At 44.4% G+C, this 27,998-nt stretch overlaps 1 protein-coding gene and 1 long non-coding RNA gene across 9 annotated transcripts; one reads left to right on the forward strand and one right to left on the reverse strand.

Annotated features, from left to right (window-relative positions):
• The first annotated feature begins 180 nt into the window (after positions 1 to 180).
• Positions 181 to 7,110, forward strand: LOC129637568 (uncharacterized). 4 transcript variants are annotated; one of them, XR_008707527.1, is made up of 5 exons: positions 181 to 301; positions 1,907 to 1,965; positions 3,332 to 3,472; positions 3,749 to 3,838; positions 6,972 to 7,110. It is a non-coding gene; the product is annotated as an uncharacterized LOC129637568 (long non-coding RNA). The 4 variants fall into 4 exon arrangements; XR_008707528.1 differs by having other exon boundaries at positions 202 to 301; positions 1,832 to 1,965; XR_008707529.1 differs by lacking the exon at positions 181 to 301 and adding an exon at positions 390 to 524.
• Positions 1,994 to 27,060, reverse strand: ZNF12 (zinc finger protein 12). 5 transcript variants are annotated; one of them, XR_008707525.1, is made up of 7 exons: positions 26,527 to 27,059; positions 25,505 to 25,569; positions 21,881 to 22,007; positions 21,290 to 21,385; positions 14,596 to 19,162; positions 3,622 to 3,783; positions 1,994 to 2,627 (listed from the first exon to the last, which is right to left on the reverse strand). XR_008707525.1 is itself a non-coding variant. In XM_055561768.1 (5 exons), exons 2-5 carry the CDS (start codon positions 25,517 to 25,519, stop codon positions 17,310 to 17,312), a joined length of 2,091 nt encoding a protein of 696 aa, XP_055417743.1. In that variant the 5' UTR covers positions 25,520 to 25,569; positions 25,695 to 25,950; the 3' UTR covers positions 15,584 to 17,309. The 5 variants fall into 5 exon arrangements, 2 of the variants coding, with proteins under 2 accessions (XP_055417743.1, XP_055417744.1); XR_008707524.1 differs by lacking the exon at positions 3,622 to 3,783; XR_008707523.1 differs by lacking the exon at positions 3,622 to 3,783 and having other exon boundaries at positions 1,994 to 2,630.
• Positions 27,061 to 27,998: the final 938 nt, after the last annotated feature.

The following is a 27,998-nucleotide window of genomic DNA, read 5'->3' on the forward strand; positions in this document are numbered from 1 at the left end:
GCAGAGGAGTTGGGGCTGGGGCGATCCAGGGGGCGGTTAGAGGGGTAGGGGCAGGTGAAGGAGGTGAGGAGAGGCGAGGGTGAGGTGAGGAGGGACTGGCTACTTGTGAGTGAGGGTGATGTTGCGGGGGCGCGGGCCGGGCCGGGCCCTCACAGGCCCCGCCCACAACGGGCTAAGCCTCCCGAAGGCCTCCTGCTCACCGCGTTGGGCTCTGCGCGCAAGCGCGCGTCGGTTGCGGGCGGGGTGTACCTGTGGTCTCCTGCCTGTGCCCGTGCGATCGCGCGTTGAGGTCGGCTGCCTGGTGAGCGTGGGTGGCCGGAGGCCACGAGAAGGGGTGCGGGGCGGGGACATTAGGCACTGCCGCCTGGGATGCGTCCCTGACTAGGGAGACCCCCTGAGGGCCGCGTTCGGGGAAGATGCCGCGCCGGCTGCGGCGTCTCCATCCTCCTAACCGCCGAGGCTGCCCGAGCGCGGCCCAGAGGGCAGAGCGACTGACTCACTGCCGGGCCCCCCATCCCAGCGAGGTGAGACGAGCTCTGACGCTGCCCGGCGTGGCCCCTTCGCGGCGCGCGTCCTTTAGGCCCAAATACGGATTCGTGTGCCCTAGACTGGAGGCGGCGGTGGTTTGAATCCCGGGTTTCCCTTGTTCAGTCGCTAAGTCGTAACCGACTCTTTAGGACCCCACGAACTGCAGCACGCCAGGCGGTTTCCCAAGTTTTCTTAGATTTGTGGTCTATTGCTTCTCGCTGCGCTATCCGGCGCAGCTGTCCGGGGCCGGGGGCACTCCAGCCGCGGATGGCCCGCCGTTGTAGAGGCGCGGCTGGAGCCTCCGGTAGCTGTGTGTTCTCAGAGAGGCTGGCCCCGAGATAGCTTCCCGCTGAAGTGAATCAGTCTCCAAGGCTCTGTTGGAATAAGGCATCTCTACCGAGGTCAGGAGGGGGCTCGGCGAACCTCACCGGGAAAAACCCCCTGCCTTCCACCCTCGGATCCGAACCCCATGCGAGCTCCAGGAAAGCAGCGGCAGAAACACAGAAAAGGAGTGTGTCGCTCAGGGGAAGAGAGAAGGGAGCTGGGGACAGGGACGGAAGGCATGAGAAATGTGGCCGGTGTGGTGGGGTGCTGGGCGAGTCTCCCCTCCCTTCATTCTCCACTACTCCTTTCCAGAAGCTGGTCAGCTTTGTAACCAAGTCCGGCATCTGGAGTTGTTTTTCTGTTGTTCCTGTTCTTAGAAAAGTTGTTGCTTTTCTGTTGTTACTATTCTCAATCAAGAGTAGCAGTAGTTCCTGGAGGGTTTGCCATGATTGTGTATTTTTGTCTCATTTAACAGAAGGGAAACAAACCTGAAGGGGGAATTGACCGGTGAAGAATCAGTAAGAGGCACATGGAAGTCCTGGCTTGTGCTTTCCCCACGATCACACAGAAACATGTTTCCTTAAAAAAAAAAAAAAAGAAACAGTTTTGTTTTGTTTTGTTTTAAACAAAACACCTAAGTTTAAGGGCCCTATCCCTTTTTTCAAAACTATGAGGATTCTCAGACTCAAGGGGTTAACATCTCGGTAGTAAAACAGTTACACAAAATAGCCTTTAGGTTTTCTCCTCTGCAATATGTTTTAATGAAGGCATCATATTTTGAGACACCATCATTTGCTTAATAATTCTGCTTTAGATGTTTCTGTGTTAGTGGGCAGGGTTGTAAGTAGTTAAAGCAGTAAGGGACTTTAGATGTTTCTGTGTTAGTGGGCAGGGTTGTAAGTAATTAAAGCAGTAAGGGAACGTTGCGGATTTAAGAAGTCACTAAGGGGTAGCTGTTAGCCTTGCTCTCCTTCTCCAGGATCACAGCTACCCAGCTGGCGTGTGGAGCATCAAGGAGCTCTCATCATCCTGTTGCCTCTTCCTCCTCTTCCAGGAATGCCTTCCTAGGTTTGGACAGTCTTCCAAGAACAACAGAAAATGAGCAAATGCCAGGTGAAGTGTTTCTCTTCTCTGTTCCCTATTTTGTTTTCCAGTGGATTTCCTGGCGTTTTATTAGTGTGTTCATATATTAAGATGGAAAAGTAGAAACAGATAAAAAGCTACCAGAATGGGGTTCATCCTGTCCTTCCTGCCCCTCACCTCATCCTGGGTGGCATCTAGACTCTACTACCTTTAAGATGTCATCATTTTTTTTTTTAATTTCATTTTTTAATATTTTATTCATGCATTTATTTTTGGCTGTGTTGGGTCTTCATTGCTGCACAGGCTTTTTCTTTAGTTGCAGCAAGTGGGAGCTACTCTAGTCGAGGTGTGCATTACGGTGGCTTCTCTTGTTTCAGAGCATGGGCCCTAGGGCACGTGGGTTCAATAGTTGCAGCTTCTGGGCTCCAGAGCATAGACTCAATAGTTGTGGTGCATGAGCTCAGCTGCTTCATGGCATGTGGGATCCTTCCAGATCAGGGATCAAACCCGTATCCTCTGCATTGGCAAGTGGACTCTCCACCTGTGAGCACCAGGGAAGCTCCTTGTTGCTGTTAAATGTAAATGTTACGGCTGCGACAGAGATTGCATGCGTGTCTTCACTGGCTCCTCATTGTCTTCAGTGGCCACACCTCCCACCTGTGGAGGCACAAGATACCCCAGTGCTTTCCTCTCTGCTGGGAAGAAGACAGTAGATTGGTTACATTTAAACATTTAATGAAAGAAAGATAAGTTAAGCTTATCATTATTGTGTGGATTAAGAGAATGTATATATTACTTCAATGCTAGAAAAGAAGGCAAAAGGAGAAGGGGGTGGCAGAGGATGAGATGGTTAGATAGCATCACTGATTCAATGAACATGAATTTGAGCAAATTCCGGGAGATAGTGGAGGACAGAGGAGCCTGGTGGGCTACAGACCATGGGGTGACTTGATGCACATGAGTTTGAGCGAACTCCAGGAGTTGGTGATGGACAGGGAGGCCTGGCGTGCTGCAATTCATGGGGTCGAAAAGAGTTGGACACGACTGAGCGACTAAACTGAACTGAATAATACCTTACTACAGGAAGAGTATTCGCAGATATAATTTGTCTCCTTTAAGCTCCTTGAAGGCCAAACAAAAAGGACTGATTTAACTCAACAGTCTTGGCAAGCTGGGACAATTTCAGATGCATGGTAGGAACTTCAGAGTTTTTGTTGGAATTAATAAGTTAATACACCATCTGGATTTTCCTATCACAATACCACTTCAATCTATAACCACAGAGCAGCGTGCAGATTGGCAGCCTGTATAGTATTTATGGTAAATTTAAAACATGTTAAGAATTATTTTGCATATCTTTCATGTCACTCAGTACTGATCTCTTTGGTTTGAATAGAAGTGTGCTGGCCAAGGACCCATGTCATTCAAAGACATGACTGTGGGCTTCACCCAGGATGAGTGGTGACAACTGACAGGTATCAGAGGACCCTATACTGGGATGTGATGCTGGACAGCTACAGCCACTTGGTCTCTGTGGGTGAGATGTCTTCTCTGTGTAATACCTCACTGTGTTTCTTTCATTAGCTGCCAAAACTTATGAGCCCTTGGTTAAGCTTTATGGTATTAGTGTGTTCATCTTATGGGTCAGACATGTTTGCTTGGGCACAGAAAGCTTGCTGTTCTCACCTTCCAAAAGAAAGGTTCAAATGGGCACCTTTCTCACGTGACTCCTGAACCTGCACCTTCCTCATCCTTCAGGGGCTCTGATGTCCAAGAGGCTTGTCAGAAGTCTAACCCCATGTCTCACTCACAGGGTACTGCATTGCCAAACCAGAGGTGATCATCAAGCTGGAGCAAGGAGAAGAGCTGTGGCCATTAGAATTCCCAGGCTGGAGTGGTCCCGGTGAGTTAACCATTATCAGGTGGAAAAAAAGAAGCCAGTGGAAATGTAGACGAGGTAGCTTGGTTCAGAAACTGGGACCTTTGGTCTCTGTGTCAGTAATACTCTTCAGGGGCCTCAGACCTTTGAAAGTAACTGAATGGCAAGCCAGCCTGCCTCAGATAACCCAAACTATACTTCCATCCCTCTTAAAACATCAGTGCTTTCCTTTCCTGCCTGACTTTTAAGGAAGGTGACCATTCTTGTTCCCAGCATTGACCACCTGCCTGCCTCTTCTTAGACCTTTGTTCTTGGTTTCTCCTTTTCTAGTATTCATTTCCCTCCATTTTCATGGACTATTTTCTTTTCAGTTCCTGCCCCTGCCCAGGCATTCGTTTATTCATCCTGCAAATATTCCTATCCTGTGCCACCCATGCTCTTGGAGTTGAAGATACACTGATAAACCAACACTTTCCCTGAGCTTCTGGAGCTTACACACTTTTCTCAAATAGAAATATAAACAAGTCTTTTTACATTATTCTACTTAATTTTTATTTACTTTCACTAGGATGTAAACTTCATGGGAACAAGGTCTTTTTTCTTTCATGTCTGTTTCCACTGTCTCATATAGTGTGTTTAGCATTTAATAAAAGTTTGTCCAATAATGAATTCCTACCATTCATAAGAAAAAGTCCAACAGCCCAAGAAAGAAGTGAACAAGATACATGAAAAGGAGACACAAATGGGAAACAAAAACACAAATGATAAGAATATCTACACCTCCATTGGTAATCAGAGAGAGAAAAAGTATCACAGTGAAATAGCATTTTCTATCCTCAAATTTGCCAAAAATTATGACATTGTAATTAAGATGTTTTAGCAAACAGTTCTGATCATTCGATCACTGTCTCCTGGGAAGTCTGACTCGGCTTCCTATGTCCCTTCCCTTTAACCCTTCCTCAGTACTCATCTGTTACTCAGAGATAAGCTTTTTGCTTTACCCAGTGACTGAAAAATTCCACCTCCTCCATCTCAGCCTTATCCGCCCTCTATGCTGCATTTTACCTGAGGTGTTACAGTTCTTCATTGTCAGTATGGCAGAGACTAACCCTGAAATCTTTTCTTCCAAAATGTAAATCTCACATTCCTTGTTTCCACTTACTTAGGCTCTAACACTTTTCTTCTCCTGTATCTGACGACCACAAAAAGCACATGTAGTACTGATCTCTCCCTAGTTTCTCTTACTTTTTACTTTTCTTTTGAAAACTGTCTTCTATACCTTATATTCTTACCTTCCAGTGACCTCACTCAAAACCAGAACCTTATTCTCTGAGGCCTTATTTCATTCCTAATTCTAAGTATATATTTTAAAATCTAAAGCATCTGTTTTGTCTTGTTGCTGGCCTTATATAAATCTAGGGCTGCCCTCTATTACTTAAGACTCCTCTTCTTAAACATGTTAAGCCATATTCATCCTTTTTTGCTGATGTTGTCCAAACACTTGAGGTTAAGTTCATACATATGTCTTACCCACACCTACACCCGTTTTTGAGGTTTGCCTTTCCAGACCCTGAAGAAAGGGTTTAGGACTGTGCGCGGTGTGTAGTTAACGCTTGTGTGTTTTACACTAGTTGATGTTTGAGCTCAAGTTCACACCTGTTCTGAAGTGCTTTGTACTCTCTCCCCTCTTAGAATTTGCATTTTAGTTAGTGGCTGAGCGACAAGGACTCAGACCTCACCATGCACTGTGACACCGGAGAGCATGTGGGGCCTCTTTTTTTTTTTTAACTTTTTCTTCATTTGATGGGTAATACATACAGATATGCTCATCTATTAATACTCATAGGTTTGACTATTCAGAAAGCATTTCCTAAGTACACAGGCCTATGGCACTTACTTGCAGATTCTGATTCATAAGGCATATAGATTGATACTGGGCTATGATAGTTTATCCTCCATGTTTTGAATAAAAATTTCCAGGTAATTCTGGAATGGGGGAGGGATAATTTAGGAGGTTGGGATTAATATACACACAGTACTGTATGTAAAACAGATAACCAACAAGGACCTACTATATAGTACAGGGAACTCTGCTCAATACTCTGTAACAACCTATATGAAGACAGACTCTGAAAAAGAATAGATATGTGTTTATGTATAGCTGAATCACTTTGTTATCTGCCTCAAACTGACGCCACATTGTAAGTCAACTAAACTGCAGTATGAAATAAAAATTTCCAGATAATTCTGATACTATGTGAGATACTATACATCTACTCAAAGGGACTCAAAAGCAAGTAGAGATACAATAAACCCTGCTAGGAGCATAGGATGTAGTTGGGAGAGAAGAACAAAATGATGTGATATATATTGAAATTCAGTGTTATCAAGTATTATTGGATAAAGTTCTTTCCATAGTGTTAATAAAAAAAATATAGGCAGTAACTACTTCAGTGTTGGAGAAAATGGAGTTTAAGAGGCATCATTTTTTCAAAGTATGTGAGGAAAGGAGAGAGAGAAAAGCAGAGGGAGAGGGAAAGGGAGATACATTTCCTGGAGGACTTCTAAATTTTTGTGGAAGCAAAGCTGAAAAGCAGACTACTGAGTGTAAAAACCTGTCAGACTGACTTGTGATTGGGAGTGAATATTTTAATAAATATTTTATCATGTATTTTTGTAAGGATATGTTGAACAAGTACTATGTCATATTTTCCCATTGGCTTATAGGTAGTGGGCTCTATCTGAATACATACAATGTTTTATCCCGTACCTAAGATTTCCCCTGCTATGTCTTCTGACATCCATGTATACTCATATTCCTTGTTCTACTTCCTATTCATGGTTTTTGTTGGCGTAATCAACCAGTTATCTGTGTGTTTCCTTCAGCTATAGTTTCTTCTTTTAAGTTCTGATGGGTCTTCTTTGTAAAACAGCAAATCTATGTGTGTTCATTATAGTTTTATGCTCCCTTTTCCAATATAGCAGATATTTTCTATTTTTCCTTTTTCTGATCAAAAGAGAAAGTATATGCTCAGGATTTCATCGTAGGAGCTTGGGACTAAAAAATGAGAATCACTGATGTAATAAATTATATTTACATAAGAAATGTGTTAGCTTTTTCAAGTACACCTAACTTTTCTTATTTATGACCTTATAGACAAAGGCCACTCAGTCGTGTCTGGCTCTTTGCAACCCCACTGACTAGTGTGCCAGATTCCTGTCCATGAGATTCTCCAGGCAAGAATTCTGGAGTGGATTGCTATAACCTTCTCCAGAGGATCTTCCCAACCCAGGGATTGAACCCTGATCTCCTGCAGTGCAGACAGATTCTTTACCGTTTGAGCTACAGGAAAGTGCCAAATCTCATCCCACCATCGCTGGGTGGACAGAATGATCTCTGTTCGCTTCCAAGGCAAACCATTCAATATCACATGAATCCAAGTCTATGCCCCAACCAATAATGCTGAAGAAGCTGAATTTGAACAGTTCTATGAAGACCTACAAGACCTTTTAGAACTAACACCCAAAAAAGATGTCCTTTTCATTATAGGGGACTGGAATGCAAAAGTAGGAAGTCAAGAGATACCTGGAATAACAGTCAAATTTGGCTTTGGAATACAGAATGAAGCAGGGCAAAGGCTAACAGAGTTTTGTGAAGAGAACGCATTGGTCATAGCAAACACCCTCTTCCAAAAACACAAGAGAAGACTACACATCACCAGGTCAGACTGATTATATTCTTAGCAGCCAAAGATGAAGATCTATACAGTCAGCAAAAACAAGACTGTGAGCTGACTGTGGCTCAGATCATGAACTCTTTATTGCCAAATTCAGACTTAAATTGAAGAAAGTAGGGAAAACCACTAGACCATTCAGGTATGACCTAAATCAAATCCCTTATGATTATACAGTGGAAGTGACAAATAGATTCAAGGGATTAGATCTGATAGAGTGCCTGATGAACTATGGATGGAGGTTCGTGACATTGTACAGGAGGCAGGGATCAAGACCACCCCCAAGAAAAAGAAATGCAAAAAGGCAGAATGGTTGTCTGAGGAGGCCTTACAAATAGCTGAGAAAAGAAGAGAAGCAAAAGGCAAAGAAGAAAAAGAAAGATATACCCTTGCTGCTGCCAAGTTGCTTTAGTCGTGTCCGACTCTGTGCGACCCCATGGACTGCGGCCTACCAGGCTTCTCCGTCCATGGGATTCTCCAGGCAAGAACACTGGAGTGGGCTGCCATTTCCTTCTCCAATGCATGAAAGTGAAAAGTGAAAGTGAAGTCACTCAGTCGTGCCTGACTCTTAGCGACCCCATGGACTGCAGCCCACCAGGCTCCTCCACCCATGGGATTTTCCGGGCAACAGTACTGGAGTGGGGTGCCATTGCCTTCTCCCATACCCTTGCTATATCTTGCTATTCTTTGAATGCAGAGCTCCAAAGAATAGCAAGGAGAGGTAAGAAAGCCTTCCTCAGTGATCAATGCAAAGAAATAAGAGGAAAAAATAGAAAAGACTAGAGGTCTCTTCAAGAAAATTAGAGATATCAAGGGAACATTTCATGCAAAGATGGGCACAATAAAAGACAGAAATGGTATGGACCTAAAAGAAACAGAAGATGTTAAGAGGTGGCAAGAATATACAGAAGAACTATACAAAAAAGATCTTCATGACCCAGATAACCACAGTGGTGTGATCATTCACCTAGAGTCAGACATCCTGGAATGTGAAGTGGGCCTTAGGAAGCATCACTATGAAAAAGCTAGTGGAGGGGATGGAATTCCATTTGGGCTATCTCAAATCCTAAAAGATGATACTGTGAAAGTGCTACACTCAGTATGCCAGCAAATTTGGAAAACTCAATAGTGGCCACAGGACTGGAAAAGGTCAGTTTTCATTCCAATCCCAAAGAAAGGCAGTGCCAAAGAATGTTCAAATGATTGCACAACTGCACTCATCTCACACGCTAGCAAAGTAATGCTCAAAATGCTCCAAGCCAGGCGTTAACAATATGTCAACTGTGAACTTCCAAATGTTCAAGCTGGATTTAGAAAAGGCAGAGGAACCAGAGATCAAATTGCCAACATTCACTGGATTATCGAAAAAGCAAGCAAGTTCCAGAAAAACATCTGCTTTATTGACTACACCAAAGCCTTTGACTGTGTGGATCACAACAAACTGTGGAAAATTCTTGAAGAGATGGGAATACTAGAGCTCCTGACCTGCCTCCTGAGAAATCTGTATGCAGGTCAAGAAGCAATAGTTAGAATTGGACAAGGAACAACAGACTGGTTTGAAATCGGGAAAGGAGTACGTCAAGGTTGTACATTGTCACCCTGCTTATTTAACTTCCATGCAGAGTACATTGTGTGAAATGCTGGGCTGGATGAAGCACAAGCTGGAATCAAGACTGCCGGGAGAAATATCAATAACCTCAGATATGCAGATGACACCACCCTTATGGCAGAAAGCAAAGAAGAACTAAAGAGCCTCTTGATGAAAGTGAAAGAGGAGAGTGAAAAAGTTGGCTTAAAACTCAACATTTGGAAAACTAAGATCACGGCATCCGGTCCCATCACTTCATGGCAAATAGATGGGGAAACAATGGAAACAGCGTGAGACTTTAATTTGGGGGGCTCGAAAATCACTGCAGATGGTGACTGCAGCCATGAACTTAAAAGACACTTGCTCCTTGGAAGAAAAGCTATGACCAATCTAGACAGCATATTAAATTAAAGTAGAGATATTTCTTTGCTGACAAAGGTCCATCTAGTCAAAGCTATGGTTTTTTCAGTAGTCATATATGGATAGGAGAGTTGGATTATAAAATAAGCTGAATGCCAAACAATTGATACTTTTGAACTGTGGTGTTGGAGAATACTCTTGAGAGCCCCTTGGACTGCAAGGGGATCCAACCAGTCACTCCTAAAGGATATCAGTCCTGAATATTCATTGGAAGGACTGATGCTGAGGCTGAAGCTTCAATACTTTGGCCACCTGATGCGAAGAGCTGACTCACTGGAAAAGACCCTGATGCTGGGAAAGATTGAGGGCAGGAGGAGAAGGGAACGAAGAGCATGAGATGGTTGGATGGCATCACTGACTCTATGGACATGAGTTTGAGTAAGCTCCAGGAGTTGGTGATGGACAGGGAAGCCTGGCATAATAAAAATGTTTCAGATAAGAACTCTGATGAAATTAACATATGTGGGAAGTTGCTTCTTGGTAATAATCAAGAGGATACTCATCCTGGGAAGCATCCGACAACCATAACCAAGATGGGAGACCCCTGAGTCATAATGAGGACCCTTGTGGGCAACAGAAGATTTGGCCTTTGGGACCACCTGTGGAAGGTCATGAGTGCAGAGTAGCCACCTCCAGTGAGGCAGCCACCATCCCACCACAGAAGACTCAAACAGAAGAGAGTACCCAGGATTATGAGCAACAGGGAGGGGCAAGATACCAGTGACAAGTCAGCTCTCCAAATCCAGCAGGAAATGCACAAAGGAGAATCACTCTGAAGTTAATGAGCATGAGACATCAACCCTCTTTCAACATCAGGAAATTAATGTAGAGAAAACCCACAAATCTCATGGAAATGAGAATAATTTCAGCAAGAAGTCCCATCTTACTTAACCTCATAAAACTCACAAGAGAAAATACTTGAATGTAGTCAGTGCAAGAAATCTTTTTACCAGGAATCCCACCTCACTGAACATCAGAAAACACACAAGAGGAGCCATGTGACAATAATAAATGTGGGAAAACCTTCCAGAAAGCACAAGACACCATCCAGCAAAGAAATGATGCAGGAAAGAAAACCTGTGAATGTAACAAAGCCCTTGGGAAGTCAGCCATTACCGACCAGCAAAAGAAGCTTAAGCCATTACCGACCAGCAAAAGAAGCTTAATGTGTGTGATGATTGCAAGAAATCCTTCCATCAGATCTCAGCCCTAAAGCTGAGCCAGAGTACTCACACATAAGAGAACCCCTACCAGTGTAAGGATTGTGGGAAATCTTACACAAAATCAAACTTCAACCATCACCAGAGAATTCCCACAGGGGAGGAAAACAGGAGTGTAAGGATTGTGGGAAATCTTTCTGTGTGAAATCAAATCTAACTAAACATTAGAAGATGCATACAGAGGAGAAACCTTTCAAGTGCAATGACAAGGGAAAACTTACTCAGGTCACAATTTGCTGATCACCAGAGAACACACATAGGGGAGAAGCCCTGCAAATGTGATGAATGTGGAAAATCCTTCTATTCTGTGTAAATCAGCATAGCACTTCCACCAGGGGAAACATACAGAGAAGAAACCCTATAAAGGTACTAAATGTGGGACATCCTTCTGCTCTAAGTCAGCCCTAAATTATTCATCAAGTCTCTCATACAGCAAAGTAACCCTATGACTAATGAGTGTGGAAAAACCTTCTGTGTGAAGTCTAATCTCACTAAACATCATAAAATTCACTCAGGGTTGAAACCATATGAATGTAATCAGTGTGGCAAATCCTTCTCTATGAATTTGACTCTCACTGTCCATCAAAGAACTCATACCAGGCAGAGACCCCATGGGTGCAGTGAATGTGAGAACTCCTACAAAAAGTCAGACCTCACAAAACATCAGAAAACACACGGGAGAAACCACACAAATATAATGAATGTGGGAAAGCCTTCTGTATGAAATCAACTCTCATTATATACCAGTGGACTCACAGTGTAGACAAATCCTTTAAATGCAGTGAATGCAAGAAGTCATTCTATGTGAAGTTGCTTCTTAATAGTCATCAGAGATATCACACAGGAAAGAAATCCCATGTGTGTAAAGTATGTGGGAAAGCCTTCTCTATGAAGTCAAGCCTAACTGGTTTATCAGAGGACACACTCAGAAGAGAAATACTTCGAATGTAATGAATGTGAGAAGTCAACCCTCAGCACCAGAGAATACAAATAGCAGAAACCTTAAAAATGTAAAGAATGTAGTAAAACTTTCAGAAGTCACACTACACTTAACATCAGTGAACACACACAGGGAGAAACCTTATCAATGTGAAGAATGTGGGAAAAATTTCCTCCAGAAATCACATCTCATTGAACATCAGAGCACACACACTGGAGAAAAACTCCATGGGTGTAGTAAATGTGTAAAATCTTTCTGTTTTAAGTCAGCCCTAACCATGCATCAGAGGACTCACACAGAAGAGAAGGCTTATAAATGTAGTGAATGTGAGAAACCTTTCTGAAATCATACCTCACTGTGCATCAGAGAACTCACTCAGGCAAGAACCCTTTCAAATGTAATGAAATGTGGGAAAAGGTTTTATGTGAAGTCAAACCTCATTAATCATCAGAGAATCCACACAGGGGAGAAGCCCTATGAATATAAGAGATGCAGGAAGTCCTTCTGTATGAAGTCAACCCTCACAGTACACCAGCAAACACCACAGGGGAGAAGCCTTATGAATATAATAATATGGGAAATCCTTCTACAAGAAGTCAACTCTAAATATGAAGTGATTCACACACAAGAAGTATCCTGAATGGCAGCAGATGTGAAAAATATTCCTGTGTAGAGTCATATGTGATTTCATGGGAGAAAACTTGAGCTCATGTACATCAGAGAGCTCATTAGGAGAGAGGGTCTCCAAGAATGTTATTTGTGGAGATGGGGTGGAAGCAAGGTTTCTTTGATTTTACCTTTTTATGAATTTTTAAACTTTGAACAAATGAGTGATTTACATATTCAAAAGTAAAAAGATTCTAAAATTGAAATCAACTTAATATCAAATTGGCAACTTGACCACACGAAGTGATTCTTTGAAGAAACTCTGCACTCTATGTTATGATATTATACATCCTTAATGGAACATGTTTGAGGACAAAAATGACAGCCAAAAATTATAAAATCACTCATCAGTTTTCTTCCTGATAATATTACTGTTTATTTGAATCTATTTTGTGTACATTGTAGGAGAAAGCTAAAAGAAATTATAAAAGTTACTAGGAATCAAACCTTCCAGTTTAAGAGATAAGACAACCATAGAAATCAAAGAATTCATGTGACCTCCCTATGATGATAAATATGAATCAAAAAATATTATTCATTTAAAAAAATTACATATTTCATAGCTCTGTCCACTGAGTAACACCTCCCAGAGTGGTGAGCAAAGTCAGTTCCCAACATTGGCCCCTACGAAGAACCAGGACTCCTTGGAGAAAGAGCTGAGTCTAGGTCACACCCAGTGTGTGCAAGGTAAGCCTGGGCCTCCTTGGTCAAAAATGAAGGAAGCACTAATCAATAGGAATGTGTCAGAGGTCAAATGTGAATCAAACATGAGGCAATGTGACGGCACTCCCCTAGTTTTGCAGGCTGGCTCTGTGTTGGGTACGTCTTTAGTGCTTGACCAGGCTGGTTCCACTCTGCCTTAGTCTTCACTTCCAGCTTACAGAGTTGCTAGGTGAGTGCATAGGGACTTTCCACATCTTTTCTGAGTCATGTCCCACCCTGCACACATACAGTGTGCGCATGGAAGCTTTTAAAAGCTCTTATCCCCACACACGTCAGCTTCCCAACCTCTTCCTTCCCCGGTTTCTTGGTATGTCTGTTGCTCACCTTGACTGTTATCCTGTCCCAGGTTGCCACACCCAGTACTTGTGCCTTTAAATGCTTTTGGCACCAGCCCTCTGGGAAGACTGCTCTGAGTCCAGGAGATAACAAAGGGAAGCCCTGCTCCCTTATTATAGACAGTGGCCAAGAGGTGAGATGCACAGCCCAGTTCTATGGGAATGAAGTCTGATTCTTGCCTGCCCCAGAAGCCTGTACCTGGAGCACCAGTTGTCACCCACTGGCTGCTGACCTGAGGTGTAGGGGGATGTTGGCTGAGCAGCTCTGCCAGAAAAGGCACAGGTATCATTTAGGCAACTGAGCCATAAAATTCTGGCTAAAACTGAACAGAATAAAACATTATTGAGGATTTTAAGTGTGGGTCTTTAATTTTCCTGTGTGTATGTCTTCAGTATTTCTGGAGAAGTCCTGGGCACAATGTTAACTGTACTACTCAGCTCAAAACATATTATCAGTGTTGGTTTCTGTATAGACCCCATTCTTTCTTCATGCCAAACCCCAGTTCCATCCCTTCCCCCACAGGCACTCACTGATAAAGGTAGGACCTTTAGCACTCACCATTGTAACTTCTGTAAGGGTTTGTGTGTAACTTTAACTGAAATAAGCATTGTTTACTTGTATGACATCTCATTCCATCCATTTTTTCTATTCATATCTAAAACTGCTAATTGGATGTGCTACATGTAAGTACAACACACACTCTGACTGCTAGACACCACCCCAATGCATGATCCACCTTTTACCCACCTATTCTAGTGACGGTCACCTAGAATACCTCAAAATCTTGCTGTGGTGAAACTCCCTGTGTACACATTCTCTCGTGTATAGAACTTCTCAGGGGTTTATAAACACAGGGACTACTGCACGATACAGCATTAAATTTAAAAGGTATGTCCAGGTCAGTATCATTTTACACACTTCTGCAGGATACAAACATTACCAGTCACCAGGATAGAAACATTACCAGTCACTGCAGTGGAATAAAGAAGAGAGGGTCACTCCATGGCCTCGGAATATTGCCCTGGTGTTAACAATGGTCTTCATTTTGACCTGTTTGAGAGGCCAACCAATGAACCACCATTTCACTAACACTAGGATGAATGGGGCCGGGGGGGGTGGGGGTGGGTGGGTGAGAACCTTGGAGAATCTCTCACCTGTAGGTGCTGGGAGGGGTCAACCCCTGGCTTAGCCCCTGGAAATCCACTGGGAGTTCCTAATCTGCTCATGCTCCACAGGATGAAGTCACTGTGCATATAAAAAGCAAGCATTTGCGCTCTGCCACAATTCCACATTCACTCCTTGCTGCCAGATGGGTGAGTGGGCCATCTCCCATGGTGCCTTCTTTCATGAATGCAGGTCTTGCCAGGAATAGTTAAAAACTTTTCAAATATTGCATTTCATCCATCAAATATAAGACAGACCATTATTTTAAGTACCTCTAAGGAAGAAAAAACACCAGTTAAATTAGAATGTGCTACACTATTTCAGAGATGTAATAGTATGAAAACACTGGTGTCTCTGAAACAATAGAGAAATTCTACAACCGTATTACTGAAGAGGCAGTTGAGGGCCACATACACATGTATAGGGCCCTTTGGTATCAGGCACTTCGTAACAGAAAAAGAACGTGGTAAATCATTTATAAGCTTTCCAAATATTTTACTTAAAATGCATACTGAGTATTTAAGCTACTTCCCATTAGTGTGGGAAACCTTCAACAAGTATACTATGAATATATAGTTCCTACATAAAACTATACACTGTACCAGAATCTTAGTACCTGTTACACAGCAGACTCAAGATCATCTAGACAAATCTGATGGAAAAGTGATGAGCAAGAAAAATGGGAGCCATGAGTGACAGAAAAACATGAGAAACATAGCATCTCATCTCTGCAGAAAGGGGTGGATGACTCAAATAATACAGGCTATCAGGCTAATCACTGGAAAAGAAACAGAAGTGAGTCCTTACCTTACGCCATATATCATCAACAACACGGTAGCAATGACCCATGAATAACAAATTAACCTAAACAAAATTTATGTCATGCATTATGGAAAGAAAGATATACCTGACATCATATCAGGCTCCAAAAGTTCTTAGGTCAGTGATGTAAAAATAGAGGAAAACATACACATTGAATTGTTTCAAGTTTTCTAATACTCAAATATTTGAGTAGTATTTACACCAAAATTTACAGAAAATAAGATCATTTCTATATCAACACCTCAAAAAAAGTGATTTGCCTAAAGCCCACTTCTCAATTGCTCTATATCTTTAGTTATCACTAGAAGCAACCTAAATCAATCTACAATTCAGTTTTTCACAAAAGAAACAGTCCAGAGATAGAGTGGCTACACGGCTGGCTGGTTCAGTAGCTCAAGAGCATCATCCAGGTCCCAGGTTCTTCCAGGCTTTCTGCTCTGCCATGCACAAATTATAACCATCGTTGAAAGACACAGCCAGATAAGGAAACGTTGAACAGGATCCCACTTCACCTGGCATGATTCCTTGAAGCTTTGAAGAAACCTTTTCCAGAAATAACCTGCTCAAGATATTTCCTTTACCTGTCTAGCATGGGGTCCTCTGAATAATCTAAACCAATTACTGGTTATGAGAAAGGGATTATCGTTATTGGTTGAAACTAATCAGGATTTATCCCCTGTTCCATCAAGAGGAATGGATACCCAGACTCGGGCAGCCAAAAACAAGGAATGAGTGACTAGGTTGGCCACTCAGCAACACTAGCTACAACCCATACGAACCTGCTCTCTCAATCCATTCAGGAAGGAGCAAACCATGGTGCTTAAAAACACCACCGTATCAAATAAAAATACAGTTAATTTCTAGGTTACATAGTACATGTGCTCTGCACACTTACAAAGGCATCTAAATAAAAAACAGTAAGTGAAAAAAACAGATTAAAATGAGACTATTTTAAGTACATTTTTTAAACCATACTGATTGCAATGAGTCCTACAGCTGTCCCTTACTACAGAGACTTGTGGCATTAACCATTTTAAATTATCTATGCAATTTTCTACTTTATGCAGATTTTTATCTCTTGCTGATTCAGATACAGTTAAAATACTATTAAAAACATTGGTTTCCTTATGGAAGACTTAATTCATTAACAATGATAAAATCCATTTATAAATGCTAGGGAAGAGCACAAAGAGAAGTATACTTCATATCTTTCAAATATTAGTTCATTATCTATACATATTTAGATGCTAGCATAGTGGTGCTATTTAAAATACCTTAGAAATTATTCTAATAAGGATACAATGCCTTTTGAAACATGATTCAAGCCGAACATACAACTCCTGTAATGCAGCATCCTAAAAAGCAAACAGAAACACCCAAACACCCTCAGGATCCACTCAGTGTGAGCTTAATGTTGCCATGCTGCCATCTTAATTAGCTACCCAGCGATTTTACAGCTTCTATGTACATAAGGAGCATGTTTATTCAAAACAGCCATCCTCTGTGGTTTCTTTCTTTTTTTTTTTTTTTACAAAAGCTTGACATTTTATCAGAAACATAAATTTTAGTTTCATAATTTCCAACAATGTTTTCCACGTTCCTTGAAAGATATCCCCTTGGTCTGAATTCCCTGATATGTAAAAGTTTGAATTCATAGTGAAACTATGTCCAATTTAAATACTGATAGATTTTTACTCCTGTCAGCATGTCATGTGGCCTAGTTACAGCTGCGGTTTCCAACCTGCAAACTTTCAGGTTCCAAGTCTGACAAATACTCACAGGTTTGTTCACACCCACCTGTATGAACTCTCCAACTCGGGATGGTAGGAGTTCCTTATTCATTATATGGAGAGGGTTCTGCGATGTTATAAGAGATCTGACTTCAGAGAAGCCTTCCCACATCAAGTACATTCATGTTCCCTCTCCTGTGAATTCTCTGATGGCTGTTGAAGGCTGATTTGTGGTAGAATTTTTTCCCACATTCAGTACATTCATATGGCTTCTCTCCTGAGTGAGTTCTGTAATGTACAGTGAGGTATGACATCCGAGAGAAGGCTTTTCCACATTCGTTACATTCAAAAGGTTTCTCTCCTGAATGAATTCGATGATGTATAGTGAGATACGACATCTGAGAGAAGAATTTGCCACACTCGTAACACTCATAGGCTTTCTCTCCTGTGTGTGTCCTCTGGTGTCTGTTGAGGGCTGAATTCTGGCAGAAGGTTTTCCCACATTCGTTACATTCGTAGGGCTTCTCTCCTGAATGAATTCTGTGATGTATTGTGAGGTATGACATTTGCGAGAAGAACTTCCCACATATGTAACATTCATAGGGCTTCTCTCCTTTATGTATCCTCCGGTGTCTACAAAGGGCGGAATTCTGGTAGAAGGTCTTCCCACATTCGTTACATTCGTAGGGCTTCACTCCTGAGTGAGTTCTGTGATGTATGGTGAGGTACGACAACTGGGAGAATAACTTTCCACACTCACTGCACTCATAGGGCTTCTCTCCTGTGTGGACTCTCTGGTGTCTCATGAGGGCTGAGTTAAGGTAGAAGGTTTTCCCACACTCGTTACATTCATAGGGCTTCTCTCCTGAATGAGTTCTGTAATGCACAGTGAGATATGACAGCCGAGAGAAGAACTTCCCACACTCGTTGCACTCATAGGGCTTCTCTCCCGTGTGTGTCCTCTGGTGTGTGGTGAGGGTAGACTTGCGGCAGAAGCACTTCCCACACTCGTTGCACTTGTAGAGTTTCACGCCTGTGTGAATTTTCTGGTGGTCATTAAGGGCTGACTTCTGGGAGAAGGTTTTTCCACAGTCATGACAAACATAGGGTCTCTCTCCTGAATGTGTTCTCTGGTGCTGTGTGAGGTGTGTCTTCTGGCAAAAGGCTTTTCCACAGTAGCTACATTCATAGGGCTTCTCTCCTGAGTGAGTTCTCTGGTGTTGAATGAGGTGTAACTTCTGGTAGAAGGTTTTCCCGCATTCAGTACATTCATAGGGCTTCTCCCCTGTGTGTGTTCGCTGATGGACAGTGAGGGTGCCCTTCTGGCAGAAGGATTTCCCACACTGATTACATTCATAAGGTTTCTCTCCTGTGTGAGTCCTCTGGTGGATAATAAACTTGGACTTTTTACAGAAGGATTTCCCACATGCATTGCACTCATAGGGTTTCATTTCCAAATGAGTTGTTGGGTGCACACTGAGGTTTGACATTTGGAGAAAGGCTATTTCAGATTCGTTCCACTTGTAGGGTTTCTCCTCTATATGGTTAACAAACACGGTATCCTTCTGAAAGGCTTTCTGGCATTCGATATATTCAAAGGGTTTCTCCAAAATGCGAATGTTCTGGTAAATACTTTCTCCATTTAGAGCATAAGCCTCCCTGTTTTGGTTAAATTCATAAGGTTTATCTCCGAGATGAGTTTTTTCAAGCTTCACATGGAGAGGTGATCTCCCACAAGCACTACATTCATCAGGTTTCATTCTTGCATAGCTGCCATCACTACTAATATATTCTGAAATACACTTTAAACTCTTTTCACATGAATCACACTGATAGGATATTTTTCTTGAAGAAACAGGGCTTGTTTCCACATTACAAGTCTTACCAAGACCATTACCTCTCCCTTCAGGCAGGGTTTTGTTGTTAATGGATTCAGTTTGCCTTGAATGTTTGTCTTCCTTTTCCTGGCTTCCCTCCATCAGATCATGAACTTTCCAGACTTCTTCTAAAAAGAGGCAAGATTAACCAATTTTTATGCAACTTCCTAGGTAAGAAATGACATGTGACTTGTACACAAGCATTTCATTGTGGCACAGGTCCTAGCTTCTTGGACAGGTGAAAACCATTCCAAGTGTATTTCTCCCCCTTATTATTTTGGTTTGGAATAAACTTGCACATGCACACACACAAGCTCCATGATCTCCAGTGGTGAAGAAAGCTGATAAAAACAAGTGGTAAAGAATCCACCTGCCGTGCAGGAGATACAGGTCTGATCCCTGGGTCAGGAAGATGCCCTGGAGGAGGAAATGGCAACCCACTCCAGTACACTTACCTGGGAAATGCCATGGACAGAGGAGCCTGGCAGGCTACAGTCCATGGGGTTGCAAAGAGTCAGACATGACTGAGTACATGCACACATTAATATTTCAAAATTTTGTTCAAAGCTGAGTACAGAAGGTAAAATAAAACGTGGAACAATGATCTGAAGACAGAGGATGCTGGATAAATGCCTGATTCTTAGATATGAAAGGGCTCACAGCAAACAGGTCAACTGATGGGGGAACAATGAGTTTAGCTGTTGCACAAGGGCCAGGAGGACTGTGCGAGAGGCAGGTCTCCACTTCACACCAAGTCGTTTCATATCACGTGGAGATACAGAGCACAGTCTAAGGTGCTACCACCTACACTGAGATGGTTTGGTACCAACTATGCCCCAGTTTATATTCAATTGCAAGTCTCTGCTCCTGTTGTTTTACTAAATTTGCCTGACTTCCAGCCTTTGATCTACTCAAAATCTATCTTTCCTGAGGCAAAAACCTGAGAAAAGATAGGTTTCCTCAGAATCTATCAAAACTTGAGGAAGGTGGGCGGAGAAGCCCAAGCAAAAAACACAGTCAACAGATTTCTTGATCAGACCTAGATTTTTTTCCTAAAGCATCACCTTGAGATGGAGTTGAAGTCGAAGGAAGGAAGAAACTGGTATTAGAGCTGAAAGTGAAAACTCTAAGGAGGGGTTGAATATTTGAGTTCAGACTTAAAGAATGTGTAATCTGGACAAATAACCCACACCTCAGTGAAACAGAAGAGACCTTTAGAAGTGTGGACCAAATGAAGTTTAGGAAACAATACAAAATTATAATTTCTGGGCAACATAGGGACAATATTGTATGATTCTAAAAGGAAGAGGAATTTAAACTGCCTTTAGGAATCAACAGGGAATGGCTGTAGGCTCATCCTGTGAGACTAGTGATAAGATGGATTCAAAAGTCAGGGGAACACATCTTGCAAATCCAATGAGAATGCAGGAGCGCCTACCACTCTCTCAGGAAACACTGAACCAGGAACAGGTAGACAGAGCAGCATGAAACACATAAAAGCCTTAAATACCTGAGATAGGAGGACCTTCTGAAGAGCTTGTGGAATAAACCACCAGAGGGTGAGGCAGACCCTTCAGGGATGTTTCTGGAGGGGACAGGGTGGGGGTGGTAAATGAATCAGGACTCATTTCTCTGTCTCCTACTTGACCGAGCACCTGCTCAGACACAACATGATTCAAGATACTGCCGACAGAACAGAAAGTAAGAGACAAGATGAAAGTGAGCATCTGGTGGAATAGGGAGACCCTGTTATGCTATCACCAAACTCCAGCAGGAATGACCAGCGCCCATGATCAGGACAGCACAGGTGAACTGAGTTCACTGGTTTATGCATAGGATGGGGGCGTGAACTCTGACCTCAAAGAAAGAGAAGTGAGAAGTAAAGTCAGGGACAGAAACAAGCCTGAGGCATTTCTTGGGAAAGAAGAAAGAAACTAGTGAGAACATGGAGAGTCAGGAGTTATCTCTAATGACAGACGATATATATGCCTGCCAACAAAATGCCATAAGAAGTTCTGAGGTTTAAGAGGAGGAAGGAAGCGAGCAGGTTTTGATTCAGAGCAGAAACCAGAGTGGGAAGCTCTACCAACACAAGCTGCTGTGGGGAAGGAAAAAGCCTTAGGGAGAGAGATTCGAGCTGCCGGAGTGCAAGAACAACTCTCTTCAATCACTTCTCAGGTGTGGCACCATTAAAAAGCTCCAGGGAAAAACACTCCTGAGTGACCACCCTCCTTACTGCCACCCCCCTCACACACCTGGGTGACTCTGAAGCAGGAATTCTCCTTCCACCACCCACGGCTCTTCTCCTTGCTCCAATTTGGTGATGACTTCTGGTTTGATAATGTGACACCCTGTTAATAGATACAAGAGAGAACTTGAACTTGGCTGCTGGGCTTCCAGATCTGTCATGTAAGCAAAAGGCTGGCTTATGAGCTACAGGAGAGAAGTGCCATTGGTGCTGTGCCAGAATCAGAACCTACCTTGAGGTAGAGACCACATGCCCTACCTGGTACCCCAGATGATTCGAGTTGTTCTGTCAAGTTCAAAGTTAAAGTGTGTGTGTCTGTGTGTGTATGCTTGGTCAGCTGACTCTAGGCAACCCCACGGACTGCAGATTGCCAGGTTCCTCTCTCCATGGGATTTTCCAAGCAAGAATACTGCAGTGGGTTTCCATTTCTCCAGGGGATCTTCCCAACCCAATTCAGTTTTATAAGATCGAACCTGAATCTCTTACATCTCCTGCATTGGCAGGTGGATTCTTTTACCACTGTGCCACCTGGGAAGCCCATAAGTTCAAAGTTAAAACCATTAAGTTAGAGGGAAATCTAATTTATCTCTCTCCTCACCCACAGAGATGAGGTGGCTGTAGTTCTCCAGCATCACGTCCCTGTAGGTCGTCTTCTGCTCAGGGTCTAGGTGCTGCCACTCCTCCTGTGTGAAGTCCACGGCCACGTCCCTGAATGACACTGACCCCTGTAATGGCACCATAGTGGGAACTGGGTGACATGGAGCAGATACATGGGGACAAGCGCTCACCCAGCTCACTGGTCAAGTTAACACTGTGTACCTTTTCTATATTATGGGCCTTATGGAAGGAAAATAAATATAATATACTGCCATGAGTTTGCTCAATGTATAGGAAAAAAAGGAAAATACAGCTTTACACTATGAGCCAGCAACAGTCCTGAGGACAAGACCAGCAGACAAGAGCCTGTGCCCTCAAGAAGCACAGGCCTGAGGGCAGTGTGCAAACCCAAGAGGCACTGTGATCCTTCATTCTGCTTACAGAACATTAATAATGCCAGTTGGTTCTCCTTTGTCCTCCCAGCCCACTCCTTCACTGGCTCCTCCTCGCCTCTGAGTCATCCTCAAGTCATCATAGGGCCCTGGGGCTCAGTTCTTTTCTTGTACCCTTGGCTTTGATGGTGATCCCATCTTGCCTCAGGGCTTCAATAACCTGTGCTGTGCCATGTTGTGCTTAGTCACTCAGTTGTGTCCAACTCTTTGCCACCCCATGGATTGTAGACTCCCAGGTTCCTCTGTACATGGGGATTCTCCAGGCATTAATAACCTTCTACACTTCAACATTTCCCAGTGTTTATCACCAGCCCAAGCTTCTCTTCTGCTCCTGCCCTGAGCTCCTCCTACAACTCACAGAAGGAACTGAGTTGTAGTATTCACCAGTTACCAAGGCGATGAGCAAGCCAGGCAGCACATCCCAGTTCTGTATTTTACTACAGAGATAAGCCTGCCTCGACCTGACCCTGGCCTGCCCACAAGCTATTGGAAACAGCTTGGTTCGTCCCACCCTAATGCCCAGCAGGGTATTTGGAATCCCTTCATCCCCCAACACATTCCAGGGAAGGAGCTCACTTACTCCTGATGAGGGGCACAGAGCGCACAACAGAACTGGAAACTGCCATACCCAGACCTGTGAGTGCGGATCTTCTGAGTTAATTCACAAACACTCACACTCACACAGTCATTACAGCCTGTTTCCTCCTGTACCATCACCTCTAGAATACAGACAATGATGGTGCCTGTCACATGATACAGATCAGTACCAAACAGGCTCTTTCATGGAAAGCACTTAACACAGTGCTTTGGACAAAACATGCTTTTCAATACCTGCTATTATTGTTGATTATCTACTGTGTATCTCATCACTCTGCAAATCAGAACGAATCAGAAAACATAGAAGTAAACTTAAATAACTAAACATAATGGGTCTGTTAAATTTATGCAATTGCCCAGAAAAGTTTACAAAACAGTGCCTGTATGTTAAAACCAATAAGGTTCAGGTGCTCTCAAAAGACAGAGAAGGCAATGGCAACCCACTCCAGTACTCTTGCCTGGAAAATCCCAGGGACGGGGGAGCCTGGTGGGCTGCCGTCTATGGGGTCGCACAGAGTTGGACACGACTGAAGTGACTTAGCAGCAGCAGCTCTCAACAGAACATGGAGACAGGAGTGGTTAGGAGGAGGTTATGGAAACGACCTCGTCAAGCTCAGGGTCTATCAGAGACAATGATGAACTCCTGATGTGGACTGAAAATCAAAGTTCTTGATTGTGAAACAATCGAAGAGGCAGAATGGCTCATGTCCCCTGACCCCAAGCTCTACATGCTGAGATGACTGGGACCCAGACTTTGTTGGCCTGGGAAGGCTGAGGGTGCCCTGCTGCTGATGAGACACACCAGTAGAAGTAGTCACTGCCCAAGGCAGACAGAGATATGTACAGCACTGCCCTGGTCTAGCCTGGAGAAACCTGTCTCAGAGAGCAACAGCAAATCTTCCAGAACTCAGCCCATACTCCAACCAGACATCACCAGACATACCTGTGTCCGACCCCTGAGGACTGGGGGGTCCACACGTTCACACATTAAAAGTCTTTACCAAGTGCAAGAGACTGGTTGATGCAGTGCCCAGAACCAGAAAGTAAGAACCAGAAGAGAAGCACGAGACCAATGAATTCCTCCCTCCTCACCTCCACTCACCTCCTTGAAAGAAGTTGTTGTACTTCAGTACTGACCAAGGAGGGTGCTCTTATTCACTTGTGTGGATAAGCCTAAAAATCTTGTGATTTTGAGAAATTTTTTTAAATGAATAGTATTCAACCTCTCAAAATGAAGAAAATTAAAGAATTATATGCTATTGCTGGAAAATCAAGTAAAAAGACAAAAAAACTTGGAAAACAATGTTCACTAACATGACTCCAACTGGAAACATTTATAAATACTTAAGGCTACTCTGTTAGTCAATAAGACAAGCAAAACAAATCAGTACTGAGACAGGAAGATGGACTGTGGACATGAACAGGCCCTTCATATAAAAAGAGAAACACACCAGTCTGAAAAGACCTCATACTGTACGATTTCAACTACGTGACATTCTGTAAAAGACAAAAATACATTGACGGTAATAAGATGAGCAGCTGCTGGGGGCAGAGAGAGAGACAAACAGGAGGTGCCCTGGGTTGTTTCTGGTGGCAAAGCAGTTCTATACTGTACTTCTTTGGTGGCTGAAGGTCATTCACTACACACTTGTCAAGACCTGAACACAGAGAGTGACCCCTAATATAAACTATGGACTCCAGGTGACAATAAGGTATCAACAATTGATAGGATGCACCACACAAGTGTGAGATGATAACAGGAGGAAACCAAGAGGGACAATTATAGGGAACTCTGTACTGTCAGCTCAATTTCCCCATAAATCTAAAACTGTTCTAAAAAGTCTATTAATTAAAAAAGAAGAAACAGCTTCTAAACCTATGAAAATATTCTCAACCTCACTCATGACTGAGAAAAAACCCAAGGGCATGGACGTGCACTACGTACTGGGGCCCAGGACCAGCAGCAGTGGGAACTCACTGAGGCCTCCCCCTTGCCTGTCTGCCATCCAGCTGGAGCCCCAAGTTCCCCTGACTTGATTCCCCCACCCATTTCCCATCACATATCACATCAAGGAAACCTTTAACACCCAAGGATAAGTGTTTGGAAAGGACAATGTAAGGCAAGCAATAGATGGTGTTTGTCACTTTTTGCAATGAATGTCAAGAACTCAAGGCTTGTTCTGTGACTTTTAAGACCTCTGGAGGATCCTGGAATCTACACATAGAACTTGCCAGAAACACTTGGTGCTGACCTGCTCTCTATGCTTTGTCTAACCCTATCTTTTACCTATTCCTACTTTTCCATTTTAAATTCTGAACTATTGGGCCTCCTAAAGTGTTATTACAAATCAGTGAAAGTGCTAGCCGCTGTGTGGAGTCAATCCAGGCTCCTCTATCCATGGAATTCTCCAGGCAAGAATACTGGAGTGGGTTGCCATTCCCTTCTCCAGGGGATCTTCCTGACCCAAGGATCCAACCCAGGTCTCCTACATTGCAGGCAGATTCATTACAATCTGAGCCACGAGGGAAGCCTACAAAATGGAGCAGGGAGTAAATAAGTAAACAGCAAAACTCACCAGAGATTGATTCATTTTCCCCTGCTCTCGGAATAACCTGCAGGACTGTGAAAGCAGAGGCGGACCTGAAGGAGGAAACGCAGGTAGTGAAGCGAACCAGGAACAGCTAGTGTGAACGAGCCCTGCCCAGCACTTCACCCGCCCTTTCACTTTCCAGTAGGGCTTAGAAGAACAAAGACTGAGTACACACCCACAGGCCTGTAACTCCCACATGATTATGGTACTGCGGGGAAAACACTTTTTCATCAGTGGATGAACATCGAAGCCTATTAAAATAAACTTCCATCATTAAATATAAAATAATAAAAATAAACAATTACAGTTTTACTAAACTGTTAAGATCAGAAAATCCACAAGATGCTCTGAGTAACGCGATACACTCAGGTGTGGCTCAGTCTTTCAATTATTTATACAAACTTAAAAGCAATGCTCAAAAAAGATCTCTTATTAAGAAACTAACAGAGCACTTGCCCTAGAAGTTTGATATTGCTAACGATCCCATCTGTAGACCCAGTAACCTGGGACAAGTCATCTCCCTTCTCAGGCCCAATCACCTCCTCCCTCAACTGAGGCAGCGGGACAGACGCCTCGAAGACTCATCCCGCACTAACTACACGGTGCCAGTCCACCGGGCAGAACCCGCGGAGGAGGGGGGCGTGGCGTGTCAGCGGAGGCTTAGATTACAAAACCAAGTGCGGATGAGTCTTGAGAGACACTTGCAGGATTGCAAGAAGGCGAGAGAACGAGGAGGAGGGGCCTCGGGGATGGAGGGAGAGGAGGACGCGGCACGTTCGGGCCAAGCCTGGGGCCCCCACTGCCTCAGGACACCCAGAACTCACAAGCGCCAGCTGAGCCCCATCGGAGCAGCCGGTCCTGCCCTCCAGCCCGGCCTCTCGACCCCGGCAAAGCGGTCAAACCTTCTCAGTCGCTGTCTCGTGGGGTCCGGAGCGGGCTCCCCAAGACCTGCTCTCCGAGGGGCGCAGGATCAACAGCCGCCTGGAGGCCGCAGACGCACCACCTACCTCGTCGGGACTCGCTGACCGGCTCCGGGCTCCCCAGGCTCCGGCCGGGGGCTGCTCCTGCGGCGCGCTCCTCTCCCCGAGTCCCTCCTCTCCGCCTCCCAGGCCTCTAGGCCCGAGGAGCCAGCTCTGGGCCTACGGGACAAGCTCCCTTCGGGCCAACGTCGTTCCCGAGGCTTCACCGTGTCGTGCGCTGCAGACGGTCGGGACCGGGCCCCGCCGCTCCTTAGCGTCGCCGCCGCTCGCCCGGCCTCTCCGACCCAGCCCGAGGGCTCCGGGGCTCGAGCTCTGGGGTCTCGGCTCCAGCCTCCGCCCGGCCCGCGAGAACCCTCGCGTGCACAGCCCGCGTCCGCTGGATGCCAGCCCTGCCGGACGGCGATCCAGTCCCGCAGGCCCCGGAATCCCCGCCCGCCGGAGGCCAAAGCCTGGGAACGAGGGCGAGCGGTGACCTGGCCAACGACAGGAAGCAAAAGCGCCGGTACGCGTGCGCGAACACGCACACAGAAAGCGGAGCCCCAACGCCGGAGGACGCCGGAAGTCCGGGCACCCGGGCCCGCCCCCGGGAGCAGGACAAATAGCAAGACTCTATTTCCCAGAACTCTCCGCGCCATGAAGTTAGGGAACCTCTTAAATGTCTCCACCTCATCTGGAGGTGAAGCAATGCTGTGCTGAGAGGATGGACCCTCTGAACCAGGGAATCAATATCAGATCAGATCAGATCAGATCAGTCGCTCAGTCGTGTCGGACTCTTTGCGACCCCATGAATCGCAGCACGCCAGGCCGGAATCAATATCCCATTTGTTAACTCCTGTTAGGGGTCAAGGAAAGATAGGGCCTCAGGTGGGGTCCTGTGTGATTGCCTCCTGGATCCCTGGTCCTTTCCCTGCCCAGAGGTATTTTAGGTTAGATCTGAGGATCTCTGACAAACCAGAGAGGGGAAGGAGTGTATCCTGTTCGGTGGTGGTGGTGGTTTATTGGCTAAGTCGTGTCTGTCCACGAGATTCTCCAGGCAAGAATACTGGACTAGGTTGCCGTTTCCTTAACTGAAATACTAACAGTTCAGTTCAGTTCAATAGCTCAGTCCTGTCTGACTCTTTGCCACCCCACAGACAGCAGCATGCCAGGCTTCCCTGTCCATCACCAACTTCCGGAGCTTGCTCAAACTCATGTCCATTGAGTCGGTGATGCCATCCAACCATCTCATCCTTGGGAGAAGGAAATGGCAACCCATTCCAGTATTCTTGCCTGGAGAATCCCAGGGACAGAGGAGCCTGGTGGGCCGCCGTCTATGGGGTCACACAGAGTCAGATACAATGGAAGAGACTTAGCAGCAGCAGCAGCATCTCATCCTCTGTCGTCCCCTTTTCCTCCTGCCTTCAATCTTTCCCTGCATTAGGGTCTTTTCCAATGAATCAGTTCTTCACATCAGGTGGTCAAAGTATTGGAGTTTCAGCTTCAGCATCAGTCCTTCCAAT

Source organism: Bubalus kerabau, chromosome 23, assembly GCF_029407905.1.
Source record: "Bubalus kerabau isolate K-KA32 ecotype Philippines breed swamp buffalo chromosome 23, PCC_UOA_SB_1v2, whole genome shotgun sequence".
NCBI classification, from domain to species: Eukaryota; Metazoa; Chordata; class Mammalia; order Artiodactyla; family Bovidae; genus Bubalus; species Bubalus kerabau.

Excerpts from the sequence above, each read along its gene's own strand:
- ZNF12 (XM_055561768.1), bottom strand. Across the intron at positions 21,386-21,880 it reads CAGCCACCTCATCTCTGTGG|GGTGTCACATTATCAAACCA; the intron begins GTGAGGAGAGAG and ends ATCTATTAACAG. Across the intron at positions 19,163-21,289 it reads CCTGCTTCAGAGTCACCCAG|AAGAAGTCTGGAAAGTTCAT; the intron begins GTGTGTGAGGGG and ends GCCTCTTTTTAG.